Raw genomic sequence first — 16,129 nt, 5'->3', positions numbered from 1 at the left:
GCTTGGCATCTCAGTCCCCACGTGGGAGCTGCCCGCAACACAGTGATCTGTGTTTTGGAGGACCAAATAAAAGTTTATCCAATCCAATCCAATCTGCAGATGGTTTCAGCTGGGTTCGGACAGACGTCACACCGCTGTCCCAGCTTTACACAGACGTAACAAATATCGATGTTCTTGCGGTAAAGGGAGCACTGCAAAAGTGAAAGTCCTTATCTCACGAATCTGGGCACCTTGTGTCCTTCGAACGCTATGATGATTGTCCCAGTGTCCTTGATTCTCTTGGCTGTTCGCGTTCATAATCTTTCGGGTCAAAATGTCCTGAGTATCGCTTACGGGGATCCCGCGAATCACTCCTTTAAAAGTATCGTGGGGTGCCGTGGCGTACGCGCTAACCTCGAAAACTTTGCCTCCAATGTCAATTTGCTTGACCTTGAGGTATCTTGAAGCTTTGTCTTGGTCCGGAGTGCTTGCCACCATAATGTTCTGCTGCAAGTTGGAACAGATAATGTACTGCATGGCCTCCTCCTCTTTGATGCCGGCCGCCAGTACTATCGCGTCTGCCACGGCTCCAGTGCCAATTCTCGAGATATTTATTCCTCCACGTGGTCGTAGCACAATTTTGATGAAGTCCTTGGGGTAGTGGTGGCATGCGTCCAGCTTGCACAATTGTATGCTTTGTATCATACCTACTACGACTGGCTCGAGCGTCTCCCGCAACGCCAGCCTTGGTCGAACCCTTGGCAGCAGGAATGCTAACCGCGGCTTGCTTATTCCTTGAGCGTCTCGTTTCGGCTTCCTTCCAACCCATATCTTCCGTGCAATCCTCTGGAGAGATGTCTTCTCCATCTACATGGTATTCCATTCTCAGTTGCAGGTCCTGGAACGCGCAGAGCGTTGAGTCACGTTGGCGCCGGGTCGGCGCATCGGCGACAATCGCCTCCTTGGTTGTTAGGCTTAAATTCCCCGGTGGCGTTGCCGTGTAAAAATGCCCCAAAATGGTTTAAAAGTCCACTCACCAGCACAAAGGTGGTATCTGCTGATTTCTTGAGAACTTAGGCACACAATGGGACTGAAAACTCGGCGACAAATTCGTGAATACCATAGGAAAGCATTCTTGAAAGCAGGAGCCGATCTTCGCGCGTCCGCACTTGTCGGCACCTAGAGCGTCTCCTCTCTGGGGGCCGGGCAGGCCAATGGTCATTTGGTGCTCTGTATGTTATGGCGAAACAAATTTTGGTGAAAGGGGAGGGGGGCACGAGTGGTGTGACACTCCAAGGCTCCACCACTGCCATCACCTAGTGTTTGGCTTTACATGATACGTTGTCTATCGCTATTAGCACCAACTGTATTAACTATATACCCGGACAGAGGTGGTTTGTAAAACCTTTACGCTGTTGCGTTTTCTATCTTTCCTACAAGCAAAGAGAACCCGGGCTCTATTTCTTTAAAAGCTGAAACTGCATAAACTGCATACTAGTGTAAACTGTTCAAGCCATTCTGCAACATCCGCCGCTGCAGAACTCCTGGTTGTTGAAATTTCTGCAGACCTACACGAAAGCATGCCTTGGCGCGATGTCGTTGTCTCGGCATGCAAAACCACCTTTCAATGCGCGTCCCCCAAATTATGCGAGTTAACCGACAAAAAAAAAGCTGTCATCCATAACGACTCGCTGGTTAGTAGCTAAGGTGCCGAGCAATTGATGGTTAATCGAGGAAAAGAATTCATTAACCATTCATTGAAAGTAGGTCGTAATTTTGTGCGCAATGCGCGTTTTGTGCGCGATGCATGGTGTGTTGCTGCTGTTCGCCATTGTCACCGGTGGGTGATAATTACCTTCGGAATTACGCGTAACCTGACAACAAATCGAGCTCCAGCATTTTGTGTGTTGTAACTATTTTACTGTCATTCTGCTATTTTTTTCCCCTTCTCGTTTGACGTAGATCCGAGATACATCGTTAGCATGGACGCTGTCATACCGGAGATCGAGGAAAATGAGGATCCCAGTAAGTCGCATATGTGCCATTTTTTTGTACGGACCAGTGTGATTGTTTCGCTATCATATATATACAGACGTATGGCGAGATATGTGTGCTTGCGGTAACTGCGTTCGAAGAGTAAAAGTCAAAAAGTCACCTCAAACAATCAGAAGCAAAACTTTTTGCAGCATGTCTGTACGGTGGTTGAGGTTTATATATATATATATATATATATATATATATATATATATATATATATATATATATATATATATATATATATATACGTTTCGGCCGGGGTCCGGCCTTCGCCAGGAAAAAATCATCAGGAAAAATGTCCCTGACGAAGGCCGGACCCCGGCCGAAACGTAGGAATAATAAAAGTTTTCGTACGTTTGTCTGCTCAAGCCAATTTGTATTTATCACTGGATCCACAGAAGATACTCGCTTGATGTATATATTGAATGAACTTGGAGATAGCACACTTGAAAAGGAAATTGCCTTTACTAATGTTTCGGCCGTGGCACGGCCTTCGTAAGAATAAGTAGGTATGATACAATGCAGCCGCTTTTATGGGCTCTCGTGATGAACATATATATATATATATATATATATATATATATATATATATATATATATATATATATATATATATATATATATATATATATATATATATATATTTATATATATATATATATATATATATATATATATATATATATATGTATGTATTGTACGCAGATCTTTGCCAGAATGTAAAGGCGCAGTGCACAAGAGCCTGACCACACGGACGCGTCGCAGCGTGTCAGCGAGTGGCTTTATGACGCGGCGCCGTGCCCTCTCCCTGTGGAGAGAGAGAGGACGCCACCCAGCTACGCCAATCTGCGTGCCCTTTCTCTTCATAGAAAGAGGGCGTGGCGTCACGTCATCAAGTGAAGTGAGCAGAGAAAAACGAGCGCATCAAGGCACTCTATCATAAATCCACTCGCTTACACTCTGCATTACGTAAATGGGGTCAGGCAGTAAAGTCGTGTTAAGTTATTCGAATGCTGTATTCGCTCTTCTTGTCGAATAAAAAAAATGCACTACGCAACAGGTAAAATTTTTTTAGAGAGTGCCACTACATGTTCCACTGGTGAACAGTGTATGGGGTCTATTGTTGGATGCCGCCTTGTATACGTGCTGCCGTCATTGTTCATGTAATTCGATCTTCTCGTTTCTGCAGACGCACCGAAGAAGAGCCCCATACTGAGACACCGAAACACGGCCAAGGTATTCCTTCTGGAAGCGCAGTGAGTCCTTTATCGTGGCTCATTCACTTAAAGAGGTCATGAAACATTTTTTTGGAGTAACCATGAAATTAATTCACTGGAAGAGTGTATTACCTCACATATTGAACGCCGCAAAAATTTCAAGAATCTGCCCAGTACCAGCGGAGTTACAAAGATTTGTCACACGCTGCAATCACATTCTCTCTTCTGTCGTCCCGACGGAAGCGCTTGAAGTAGAGCAGGGAGGGATGGGAGGGGTAAACAAAAAACGTAACTCGCGCCTCGTGACCTCGAGCACTTTTTTTTTCTTTGAATACGCGGCTTTCTCAGTGCGATCGCGTGCGCACGCGTGGACAAGTGGCGGCCTCTCGCGGTGATCTCTGTAACAACTGAGCGCGCCATGTTCAAATCAGCCGATGGCTGACAGATGGGCTTCCTGGGCTTATTTTCCGTGAGTTTTTGAGAAAAAAAAAAGCTATTTTAGCTGATTTTGATAATATATTGTGAATTCCAGGCGGCGTGCTGTGCTATAATATTTGGCTCGCGTGTTGTCGGCAGCCTCTTCTACCCATCGGCAGCGTTTTCTGACCTTGCTCAAAAAAGTATTGCAGGGCCCCTTTAACCGTTCTTCCATCTAACCGCTACCGTTCAGCGCTGCCAATGCTACGGCAAGTCATACACTTACGCAGCAAAACGCACTTTCTTATGTAGTTTACACAAACTAACCAAGTAAGACATAATATTTGTCCGTTTATATAAAAAAATACTTGACTGAATGCTAAGCAAAAGGGCAGGTTAGAGTAGTTGCTTCACAGTTCACGTTCAGGCTCTAGCAGATCTTGCACCGCCCTGGCGTACAGACGTAAGGAAACACTTCTCGGAGGTGCAGCCAGATTTCTTCTATTCTTGATTTTCTTTTCGGGGTGGGGGGAGCAGAGGAGGTGCAGCTGTACTTAACCCTTGATAGTGTATGCATTTGTATGCTTGCGGGTATGCATACTGAAACTGAAACAAAAACGAACATTCACAGAAGTGGGGGGGGGGGGTGAATTTAGTCTGTGTGGTGTGTCATTCCTCATTTTGTTCTTCGAAAGTCTTGGTTTTCGCTTCATATGCTTTCTTTACACTCTTTCATGTTCTTGTTCTTATTTCGTTCTCTCGCGTTCATGTTCTTTCTTCTTTCAATTCAACTTGGGGCGTATATCTAATAATCGTATTGGGAAATTCGTTTTTGTTTCATGCGTGTCGTCAACGTTTATAATAATAATAATAATAATAATTATAATAATAATAATAATAATAATAATAATGCCCCGCCGCGGTGGTCTAGTGGCTAAGGTACTTGGCTGCTGACCTGCAGGTCGCGGGTTCGATTCCCGGCTGCGGCGGCTGCATTTTCGATGGAGGCGGAAATGTTGTAGGCCCGTGTACTCCGATTTGGGTGCACGTTAAAGAACCCCAGGTGGTCGAAATTTCCGGAGCCCTTCACTACGGTGTCTCTCATAATCATATAGTGGTTTTGGGACGTTAAACCCCACAAATCAATCAATAATAATAATAATAATAATAATAATAATAATAATAATAATAATAATAATAATAATAATAATAATAATATCTCAGTTTTACGTCTCAGAATCACGATATGATTATGTAAGACGCCATTGTGGAGGCCTTCGAAAATTTCCACCACCTGGTGTTCTGAAACGCGTGCTGACATCGCACAGTACACGGACCTCTAGCTTTTACCTGCCGTCAACTTTTTTTGTTGTTGCTTCATCTACCTTTCTTCGATTTCTTTGTTTGTAATACGTGACTTTCCTTTTTGCGTCACCTTCTTTTCCTTCATAACTGAATTACTTCTGGTCTTCCATCACATCGACAATATTTACGTTCATCTTCATTTTTCTTTTGTCAGCTGTTTTTTATTGCGAATCTTCTCTCATCGTCATGCTCATCTTTGTAGCCGGTTTCACAAGATCAAGAAGGCCCTGCTGATCAACGTGGCGCACACCAGCGCCGTCGGTTGCATGGCCACAATCCTGGGAAGCACGTCGGGCCTCTACCTCCGGGACTACTTTCACTTGTGAGCCGCATCCCTGCTTCGTACATAAAGGATGTCTCAGATGATGTGCCCTAAAAACTTGTAAAATTCGCGCATTTTTCGTGGAATGGCCCTAGTTGTCGACAGCGGCAGGGACTTTATATTGAACCACGGTCGAGCCGCTTTTTGTCAAGAATAGCTGTGCCCGCTAAAGCGCACGTAAACTGTTTAGATGTAAGGGCAACTGTAATAAAAATAATTGCATATTTTTGATTATCACACGCATAAACGTAGAATGAGCATGATTTTTAGATGCGGAGCATCTAATACTCGAGGCTTGTAGTGCGGCGCCGTCCGCAAGCTTCCTCCTCCTTCTTCCACCATCTGTGCATCCGTTCCTCCTCTACACACCGCGCGCGCTTCACTCCTCCACCATCTGTGCACCCTTCCTCCTCTACACACCGCGTGCGCTTCTCCTTTTCACGAACATTCGCTAGCTGTATAATGTAGCGCGCATGCGCCGTCGCGCTTCGAGAACATCGGCAGCTGACGCGCGCGCATGCGCCGTTGCGCTTCTCCCCCTTCTCGAACATTCGACAGCTGACAGTACATGCGCCGTCGCGCTGTATATATACTCAAGGTCGGTGCTCGCTCGCTCAGTTGCCGCTCGTCGGTTGGTTTGTACGGCGCGTCAACGTCCGAGGTCGCAATGATCGACGTCCCTTCGACCAGCGCCGGCCAAAGTGTTGGCGGAACCGCAACCAAGTCGTCGTCCGAAGACAAGGCAGCGCGGAGAAGAACTCGCGACGCCGAACGTAAACGTCGGCGTCGAGCGGAAGATGCTCAACTTAGAGAACGTGAAGCCGCTGAGAGACGTCAGCGTCGAGCAGCAGCACCGGATTCGGCCGCTTTGAAACGTAAGCGTCGACAAGAGGACCCGGACTTTCGAAAACGGGATACGTGTCGTACGTGTTCACTCATTTAACACCCCTCCTACAACCACGTTAACCAATTTAGCCAGCGACCCAAGTAAGTCGGAATTTAACACCCCATTTCACAACCACGTTAACCAATTTAGCCATCGACCCAAGTAAGTCGCACTTTAACACCCCGCTAACCAATTATATGCTCCGCATCCTCCTCAGTGTTCCCCCGAAGGAAGCTGCGGGCAATTTTTATGAAGTATTCGCGGTGGTTAAACGGTCGCAAAACCACGATATTTTGAAGAACACTGCACTAGACGGCTCCGGAAATTTCAACCACCTGGGATTCTTTAACGTTCACCTATAGCCAAGCTAGGACACGGATCTCGAGCATTTTCGCTTCCACCTAAAATGATGTCACCGCGGCCGGCATTCTTTCCCGCGATCTCGGCTCAGCTGTCGAGCACTGCCTACGGCGTCTTTCGTAATCGTATCGCAATTTGAGGGAAAACGCCAGCTACTATAATATCGAGTCGTACTAAAAAACATTAACTGACAAAAATACGTAGACTTGAACCGTATGCCGATCGAGTCTGAAGGCGGAATGAATATTCTTCATACAGAGAACCTATCGTCATTTAAGGGTCTGGAAAATGGAGAGGCCGCGGTCGATTTTCGCAGGCAGATGAAGTATGGCTAGTTTCACGCAGGAAAGACGGACGCACAGGACGCATCATTCAGGCGGACGCAGAGATGTAGTTGTGATTAGTGACTATTCATGAAATGTTCACCTCGTGGTGAAACAAAGGTGTCGAAAAAAAGACACTGCTCTCCGCGTTGTTGCTTATCGCGCGCCGTTGCTTATCAGCCGCATTCACCGACGGAGATAGTCCACGCAGCCGCCGCGCCTAGTCTTGCGCGAGCCGAGCACGAGGGACAAAAGGCCGGCGCTTGTACCGTGCATGCCACAGCCAGCTTTGCACTTTAGCTATGGCGCTGGAGTTGGGACTTTCTCGCCTGGTATGGGTCGGCATGTGTTTCGGTTTTATAGTTAATTTGTTTGCGCAGAGGAAAGACATAACTTCAGCCAAGAAGGCCACGTTAAACACTAATATCAACAAGCTTCGTTCCTTCGTAAGCTTTACACGGCTTGTCTATACTTCGCCTTTTTAAACGCGAAGCATTTCTCATTGAACTTCGGCGAGTTTGACCGTATCTATCTATCTATCTATCTATCTATCTATCTATCTATCTATCTATCTATCTATCTATCTATCTATCTATCTATCTATCTATCTATCTATCTATCTATTAATCTATCTGTCTGTCTATCTATCTATCTATCTATCTATCTATCTATCTATCTATCTATCTATCTATCTATCTATCTATCAATCTATCTATCTATCTATCTATCTATCTATCTATCTATCTATCTATCTATCTATCTATCTATCTATCTAGTTGGTGTTCCCCAATCTTTTTTTTATTGCTGGCTTGTTAAAAAGCGCGAATTAGTGATTGCTCTTGAGCCGTTTTCCTATTGCTGACATAAAAAAATACGAGTATTATCGGGTGATTTCGAGTCGTTATCTTGTTGCTGGCTTATTGAAGAAGCGTGGATTAGTGGGCGTTTGTGGGTGAGTTTTCTCATTCCTGGCTTCCCCGCAGCACGTACGGCTACGACGCCGTGACTGCGCTGTCGTGGACGCTGCTGGGTCTTCCCGTGGCCGCCGTGTCCGTCCTGCTGTGCGCATTCATCACCTACTACCTCTTCCTGCGCTCCTAGTGAGTGTGTCCGGCATGGACGACACTTTACTCGTGTTCTCCGCCACGCTTTTATCCCTATCACACGGGCAGCCTTGACTGCGGTTAAGCTAACGAATGTAATCGCAGTTAGTGTTCTAACCGTGTTCGCCCTCACGAGATGGCGGACAAGTTGCCAGTGTATCAGCAGTAAACCGGTGCAAGTACTATACTATAGACAGCCAGAAGAATTGTTTTCGAGGGGGGGCGGCATTTTGATCTCAGGAAAAAAAAAAACGCCTTGAAATGGTCATTTTGCGCTCTGTATACCATGGCAAAAAATATATTCGAGCGAAGAAGGAGCACACGGGTGTGGTGTGCCACCCTCGGGCTACGACCCTCTCGGCAGGAATACTTGTTGTTTGAAGAATTTTGGCGAACGCAAATTCAGTCACTGGACAATAGTCAGTAAAAACTCTGGGTGTGAAAAGGAGACTCGCTGAGGAGCATGGCAAACAACAGATATAGCTGCTGCATTTCGGTTCTCTGAAGAAGTAACGAGAGAGTGCAGCCATATCGCTGCTCGTTTCTTCAGGCGAATGAACCTCCTTTCGCATTGTACGTGTCTAGCAGCCTCTTATTGTTGCGAACGCTGAATATGCAGAAGCGTGGGGGCGTGCCCAAATGAAACCGGGTTGGCACACCGGTCCCTTGCTCAACCTAAATTTTTTTTCGTTCGCCATGGTATACATATTCCAAAAACGACACTCGACCACATCTGCCTGCCTGACCCCCACTTCGTGAGCCTCCCCTCCCCCCTCCTGAAAAAATATCTGCCTCCGCCAATAGCCTAACAGAACCAGTTGAGAAATTACAAGCCTAGTCTTTGTTAACTGTGGTTGAGCCTGCAAACTACGGTTAAGCATAACTGCAGTTAAAGCTTTTCGTTTATTAGGGGTATTAAGGGGATAATTAGGCTTACCTCATGTAAGAGCGTCAGAACGAACATTACATTAGCATGCCGCTCCTTGCGCCTCGTTCATGCAGCGATATCCAGGAAGACAGCGACACCCTTAACGTCATCACCGAAATCATCAAGAAGAAACGAAAGTTCTTGGGCAAGCTTACGTGAGTAACTTTCTCTCTTAGATATAATTTGTAGAACTACGCTCTTTGTGTCTAAGACCATGTTTTGATGAGCTGGTTCGTGCTTATCTACTGTAACTTTTAGCTCAACAAGACGACAGAAGATCTGAACCGTCTTTTTTTGCATATAAAAGGTGTGTTACGCAATGAAGTGACGTCACGTTACTTGAAGGAAGCGCGGTGCCTTGTCGTCTATCATGCATCGCCTTGCGGCGCTAAATGTGACTGCGGTCTAATTGTGTTTCTTGCTTTGAGGCAAGCAGTGCAGACAAAAAAAAATCGCAAAAATATCGGTAATCCTCTAGAAACAGCATGAACTTGAAGGCTTGGCCCTGGCCTTCTACGGCTTCTATACAAAGGGTGCCTGCCCACAGGTGCACGGAGTAGAATGCGTAATGCGTATTGCGTGTGCAGGTCCGATGCGCCCTCTTAGTATACACAGACCACGGAGATTCGCTTCGCAGCATGTTTAAGTTGTCCTTGCTCGTCGCTGAATCTTTTTGCTAGTTGACGTCCAGGTTTTAAGCTGCACGCTTTGAATGGTACTTATAACGATGCTATTTTCAATATTTTCAATTTGTGCTACATTTTCTTTGTATAACTTCTTCCACGTCGCTGACATTGTTTTACCCCCGTTACGCTCCTTGGCTTGGCTTGACCTGAAACCAGCTTCAACGCAGCGCATTTGAAACGCGTTTGTGCGTTTGTGCTACTTTGGCACCGCCTAAGGACAGCGCGTTCGAAACGCGTTTGTACTGCATTGAAGATGGTGGCAAGTTAAGTTGAAGTGAAGCAGCGTTTCTGAATACGGGGGTTAATCTACTGTAGTACATACAACCCACGTCATCTGACAGACAGAAGGTTCGCCTTAGCTGATTTCTGGGGAACATTCTTATGTAAACTTATACATATGTAAACATGTGTGCTTTATACGCAAATAAACTGAAAGCTGAACAATAAAGACACTTTAAAAAGAAACAACGTTCTCAGGTGTAAGGAACGAATCCTTATGGCGGCGCTCGCCCTGCTGTTCGTTTGCTGCATCACCATCAGCGGCATCAGCAGCCTGTTCGGACTCCAGGAGCAGCTGTCAATCAAGTGAGTAGCATGTTTAATAAGTTAGTCAGGTCTGCGTCTATTCTGGTATGCGTCTGCTCGATGCACTGTACTCTCCTTAGTACTTTCGCACAGGTTATGAAGTGTATTACAAGGGTGCTTCAAGGTAACCTCACAGTGATAAGAAACCTTTCAAGGCCAACTATCATTTAAACCAACGCTTCCACAACTGGACCTGTCTTCATCAGTGCGGCCACTGCCTTCATTTACCGGAATGTTTACGTACATGCTCCTCCTCATTTAGGGTGGAGACCTCATTAGTGTTGAAGGTATTATGAAATGTGATGTTTGGCACATAATTCCAAAAAAATTAAAACTCTCTTGATCGACACCATTGTGAGACATCACATAACGGACATTTTGCTCATGAAGTAAAGTGAGTTATAGGTTTACCGGTTTCATTAGTAACTATAGCTGTCCGACCATGTACTAGCTCACCTTCCTCCCCTCTCAAAAGTGGCAGAGAAGGGTTACTTTGGGCGTAAATAAAAGAAAGGACGGCGGATGGTGGCTTTTCAAACATGCTGATGCGCTAGCCCTCTACTGAAGGCACCTACAAACAGACAAGTGCTTTACACCACTGATCTCTGTATGTATGTATGTATGTATGTATGTATGTATGTATGTATGTATGTATGTATGTATGTATGTATGTATGTATGTATGTATGTATGTATGTATGTATGTATGTATGTATGTATGTATGTATGTATGTATGTATGTATGTATGTATGTATGTTTGTGGGCAATCATATTCGTGTGCATCTCCCACACTAGCTGGCGCTTAGATACCCGCAGTTATGTCCTACGGATGCACTGTACTACGCGCTACGAAACTTTATTCGGGTTGATAACCACAAGTTTAGTACGCAGCGTATAATGATACCAGCGTATAGTAGCAAACGGCAGCGTTTCCAACATATTGTGGCAAGATGAACCCTAATATACTAGCAGTCCGTTCGAATAGGAATGAAATATCTGTTAATAGCAGTCTAAAGATGACATTTAATATTCAGGAATCGAAACAAGCCGAGTTGTGATTTGAGTCGGAAAGGTAATTTGTTGTTTAATTACATAATAGATTGCGAAATGAACAAAAGGCTTGTGTGGCGTCTTTTTCTTTAGAAACTGAGAAAATATGCTGTTTTTCCAAGGTTATAGCAATGAACACAAATGCTGGACTGTGATTTACAGCACGTAAACTAAGAATGACCCTTTGGTATCACGCAATGCATGCTTGTTGCCACGTTATTTTTTGTGCTTTCGGGACTATGCGTTCAATAGTTAGCTCACGGTGCACCTGTTACGCCATAAGTTGTCTAATCAGAAGAGAATAACATCACTCACATGGTCCGAATCATGACAACTGAAGAAGAGGCTTTAGTGTACATGTAACTTGTACATAAGGGAACGAAACTAGTAAAAAAAAAGAGTATATATATGAAATGCGAAGCATTTCTTAGCGAATTTCGGTGACTGAGCGTATCTATCTATCAATCTAGCCGCCTACGACTTTTAGCTCTCCTGGCCGTTTCAATAATAATACCGATACCAAACTTGGTATGGCTTAACATGACTTTATGAAGAACATATTTCACTTGTCATAACGTGAAAAGCATGACATGTATGTCATGAATGTCATGATTTACATTTTATGGTCCTACAGCTTTTCCGGTGGTTTTGTTCACATGGCATGTTGCGAAACTGGTGCGGTATGACATGATTGCATGGCGAACACAAGCGACGGACCCTAACACGAAAATCATGACATACGTGTCGTGTAACAACATGACTGCATGCCACGCTCTTGATGCGCTCGCGGCCGTTTCGCTAGCGTCACATATAACAAATTCGGTATTACGTTACGTGAATGGATGACAAAGGTATGCGAATGGTGCAAACATGATAATCATGAGATGCGTCTCATGTAACAACATGACTACATGACACGCTCGCGATGCGCTGGCATGCAGCCGTTTCGCTAGCTTCATATGTACCAACCTCAGTATTACGTGACGCGAACGGACGATATAGTTAAATGACACATCCAAACATGATAATGACGACATGCGTGCGATGTAACATGACTACATGCCACACTCATGATGTGCTCGCGGCCGTTTTGCTATTGCTTTACATATGCCAAATTCCGTATTACGTGACTTAAATGAAGGATGAATGTATGTGACTGGGGCAAACTAAATAATCATGAGATGCGTGTCACGTGAGAACATGTCTACATATCACAGTCGAGGCGTGTATACATTTCGGCGTGACGCGGTGCGCGCGCTCGCCGGCGTTCATTACGTCTCGTCACTCTGGTGTTGCCACGCCAGGTGCCAGCCTTGCTAATATTCGCAGGCGCGCAACGCACTGCGTTCCTTCGACGCATGCACGTTTCAGCGAGTCCAGCGGCCCTCCATCAAGAAAAAAGGGAGACGCAGTGTTGTCTGGGTAACGCATCGGTGCGAAATGCTTGATTGATTGATATGTGAGGTTTAACGTCCCAAAACCATCATATGATTATAAGAGACGCCGTAGTGGAGGGCTCCGGAAATTTGACCACCTGGGGTTCTATAACCTGCACCCAAATCTGAGCACACGGGGCTACAACATTACCGCCTCCATCGGAAATGCAGCCGCGGCAGCTGGGATTCGAAACCGCGACCTGCGGGTGAGCAGCCGAGTACCGTAGCCACTAGACCACCGCGGTGGGGCTACAAATGAGTACTGTGTATCTCCATGTGACAAGTTAAACAATAAAATCGACCGATTTGTGCAAACCTCATAGAGTGTCACGCACGCATGTGTTCAGTGAATTACTGATTCACAGTACTTCACGCTCATAAGCAAGATCAGAAAACCGCCCGTTCTTATGTTGTGAACACATGTTCGAAGATTAAGAGTAGGATGTACTCTTACTATAGCAGAAAGCTGTGTTCGGAAAAACGTGTTAATGATTTAATGTGCCTGGAACTCTACTATGGGAGAGCAAAACGCCGTCCCGTGGGCCTCACCCACAACGCTTCTTTAGCGGTACCTTACTCTTCACATCTGTGTTTAGAAAATGTTGTTAACGATTCAGAGTACTAGGTACTCTACTATGGGAGAGCATAAATCCGTCCTATGGAAATACCTAATCTGCGGCAACCTACCGTTGTTCAGGAAATCAAAGACTTCGAGAAAGCACGTTTGCCGTTTATATGACCGACCACCGTTTTTGCCACAGTTGTAATTTCATGATATATACATTTTTAGAGTGAATATAAAGTACGAGGCCACAATTCTCACCCACGCAAGTGTTCCATCGTCCCGTGCGTGACATCTTTTATAAATAGAGCTATGAGGAAGTTTTAATATGGAGCAGAGAGCTCGAACCATACGCGTTCGATGACTAAAGACATCATGAAAAAATGTAGTGATTCTGACCATTTAGTGTGTATTCGTCGGCGAAAGCTGTAAAAACGTACCCCCGTATTCAGAAACGCTGCTTGACTTGATCTTGACTTGCCACCGACTTCAATGCACCACAAACGCGTTTCGAACGGTCTGTCTTTGTGCCGTGCTAAGGTAGCACAAACCCAGAGACGCGTTGCAGATGCGCTGCATTGAAGGCGGTTTCAAGTCAAGTTCAATTCAAGTGGCCTTTCTGAGTACAGGGGTTAGTGTAAAAGCCTTAGATTTCTCATAGACGTCCGACTCAGGAGTTTTTCATACACGTAGTGCCACCTGTCGGAGCAGTGTTGGGTAGTACGAAGTCCCGACTCCATTGCACAGTTTGCTGTGCAACCAATCTGGCAGTCCGTTGACAAACACAATGAATTCTACTTGGAATCGTAAGTTATTCAACGAGAAGATCACGTTTACTCCTTCGTAGTGTTTATTAGTTCCATAATGCCCCAGGAAACTGAGGTTGTTCATCGTTAGACAGCCAAAACGCCCTTTTTAACACCCGTGAAGGTATTAACATTCTCGCCGTGTGTATGGCTCCCATTCGCCCAAACGTTCAAAACATGCCACGCAGTCACGTGCGATGAAAGCACTGTTATATTTGCATGTCTTCCACTTGAGTGTAGACTTCACAGAACAGCAGTCAGCAAGCTTCGAGTCTAGGCATGCACATAAGTAAGGGAAGGCCCATCCCTCTCCTTTACCCACGAAATTTGTTCAGTTGGCTACATTCCCGGGCAACCTTTTTTGTTTCTTTAAAGACTTTCTTTTGAACAATTACGTATTGCCCCCTCTGCCCTCCTTACTAGAAAATATCCTGGACACCATGCCTGAGTCGAGGTATGGAGTGTGCGCATGACGTCATCCACGAGGATCGCTAGATTCGGGGTCGCCAATTTGGAGGTCCGCGCGCTCACTGCACACGCCGTTTACGAGATCTGCACGGAAACGTGGATGCCAAGGGAGCTTAAGAACACTTCCTGCTCGCCGAAGCACGGACAGCAGGACGGCGCGTACGACCGGACCTTTGAAATGACACAACGATCGTTTTGGCCCCTTGCGGATCAAGGCTTAGTGCATAAAATGTGATGGTTACATTTCTTTGACCTTATGGCCGCAGGTATGCCCACGAGTCGATGAACGTGATGGTTGTCGTGGTGCTGCTGTCTTTCCTGCCGCACGGTGGACGGAAAGGATCGGTGCTCGACTGGAAGAACGTGTCCGGTCGCATCTCCTGGCGAGCCTTGCTGTCCGTGGGTGGTGGTCTCTCGCTTGCTGGAGCCGTCGAGGTGAGAGAGTAATAAACAGAAAAATCGTAGGCACCTCTACTCCAAGTGAATGCTGGGAAATTGCGATGCGCGTCTTGGGCCTGTGTTTGTTTTCGCAGCGTTTCTTTTTCGCGGCCGCAGCTCGAGATCCACTCGATACCGGGGTTTCGCTTGTGTTTTAGCTGCTGTGCCTTGTTTTTCTTCGGTAGGGTTGAGCAATCGACGTAGTCGTTCTCCATTGACGGCGGGATGCATCAATACTGATTGCTGGCCAAGTTGGTATTTGCTTAATTTACTCTGTGTGATATTTCGCGGAAAAGTATGTCATTTAGGCGGGATGCACTCTTCGTCGGCACTGATGTTCTCAGGCGAGCGCGCATACTGTTCTTGGCGAGCCTCCCCAGAGCGGCCTCCATGGCGGGAAAGACTACCCGACAAACGGCCCCTTCCTGTTACTGCTAGGGTTACCTTATTTGCTACAACGGTGCCACATACAGTAACGCTATTGGCTTCTGCTGTAGCTTCAGCGTAGGAACGCTGGAGGCGAAACCATCACAGACGTTGGAATGATGCTACAGTGGCGCTTTCTTTCGACCTATCGCGGTGAAGCTCGGCGGTTGTTTAGGTTTAAAACTGCGTGACTCCGTGCACCATTCACCTTCGGTCTATGACGGCGTTGCACTTAATATACTAGTTCACTTTTTAGAAGAAGGTACTCGCCCTTAATTTTTTTTAGATTTGGTCAGCTTATGGCGGAGTTCATTCCCTTGTGTGGCATGACCACACCTACTGCTTATGCGCCACCTCCCCCCCTCTCCCGGCGTGAGCGCCATGACGTGGGAGGACCTACTCTTCACGCTGCACGCGAGGAGAGGAAGGAGAGTTGGCGCATGTGCAGTGGGGGAGCGGACGGTCACCCAGGGCTCTCTCCTCGCTTGAGCACGAGTACGTGGAAGGAAGTGGGGTGTAGGATGTGATAGAGCGCTGCCTTCCGCTTGGTTTATCCTCTTTCGTTAATTTCTCCGCCACCGCTGTGCGCTTGTATATAATGCTGCAAGCGCTCTCTTTTTTAAGGCCGGAATCCACGTAGCCGTTGCAGCGCGTCGCCGCGTCGCTTCTTGTGGCGGCGCCGCGCCCTCTCCCCATGAAGAGAAAGGGCGCATGGCTACGCGAAGCTGCGTGCTT

General features: G+C 46.2%; 1 protein-coding gene across 1 annotated transcript in view; it reads left to right on the top strand.

Annotated features, from left to right (window-relative positions):
- The window catches only part of LOC119168346 (sodium-dependent dicarboxylate transporter SdcS), a 37,282-nt gene that overhangs the window by 15,482 nt on the left and 5,671 nt on the right, over nt 1–16,129 (top strand). Inside the window, exons 3-9 of the mRNA XM_075866951.1 lie at nt 1,942–2,004; nt 3,206–3,272; nt 5,218–5,337; nt 7,890–8,006; nt 9,012–9,092; nt 10,101–10,208; nt 14,797–14,965. Coding sequence (XP_075723066.1) covers nt 1,942–2,004; nt 3,206–3,272; nt 5,218–5,337; nt 7,890–8,006; nt 9,012–9,092; nt 10,101–10,208; nt 14,797–14,965 — 725 coding nt within the window. The remainder of the gene's footprint in view (nt 1–1,941; nt 2,005–3,205; nt 3,273–5,217; nt 5,338–7,889; nt 8,007–9,011; nt 9,093–10,100; nt 10,209–14,796; nt 14,966–16,129) is intronic.

This window comes from Rhipicephalus microplus, chromosome 6 (genome assembly GCF_043290135.1).
Source record: "Rhipicephalus microplus isolate Deutch F79 chromosome 6, USDA_Rmic, whole genome shotgun sequence".
Taxonomy (NCBI): domain Eukaryota; kingdom Metazoa; phylum Arthropoda; class Arachnida; order Ixodida; family Ixodidae; genus Rhipicephalus; species Rhipicephalus microplus.
The sequence above is the reverse complement of the archived record's forward strand: the minus strand, read 5'-3'. Positions and strand labels throughout refer to the sequence as shown.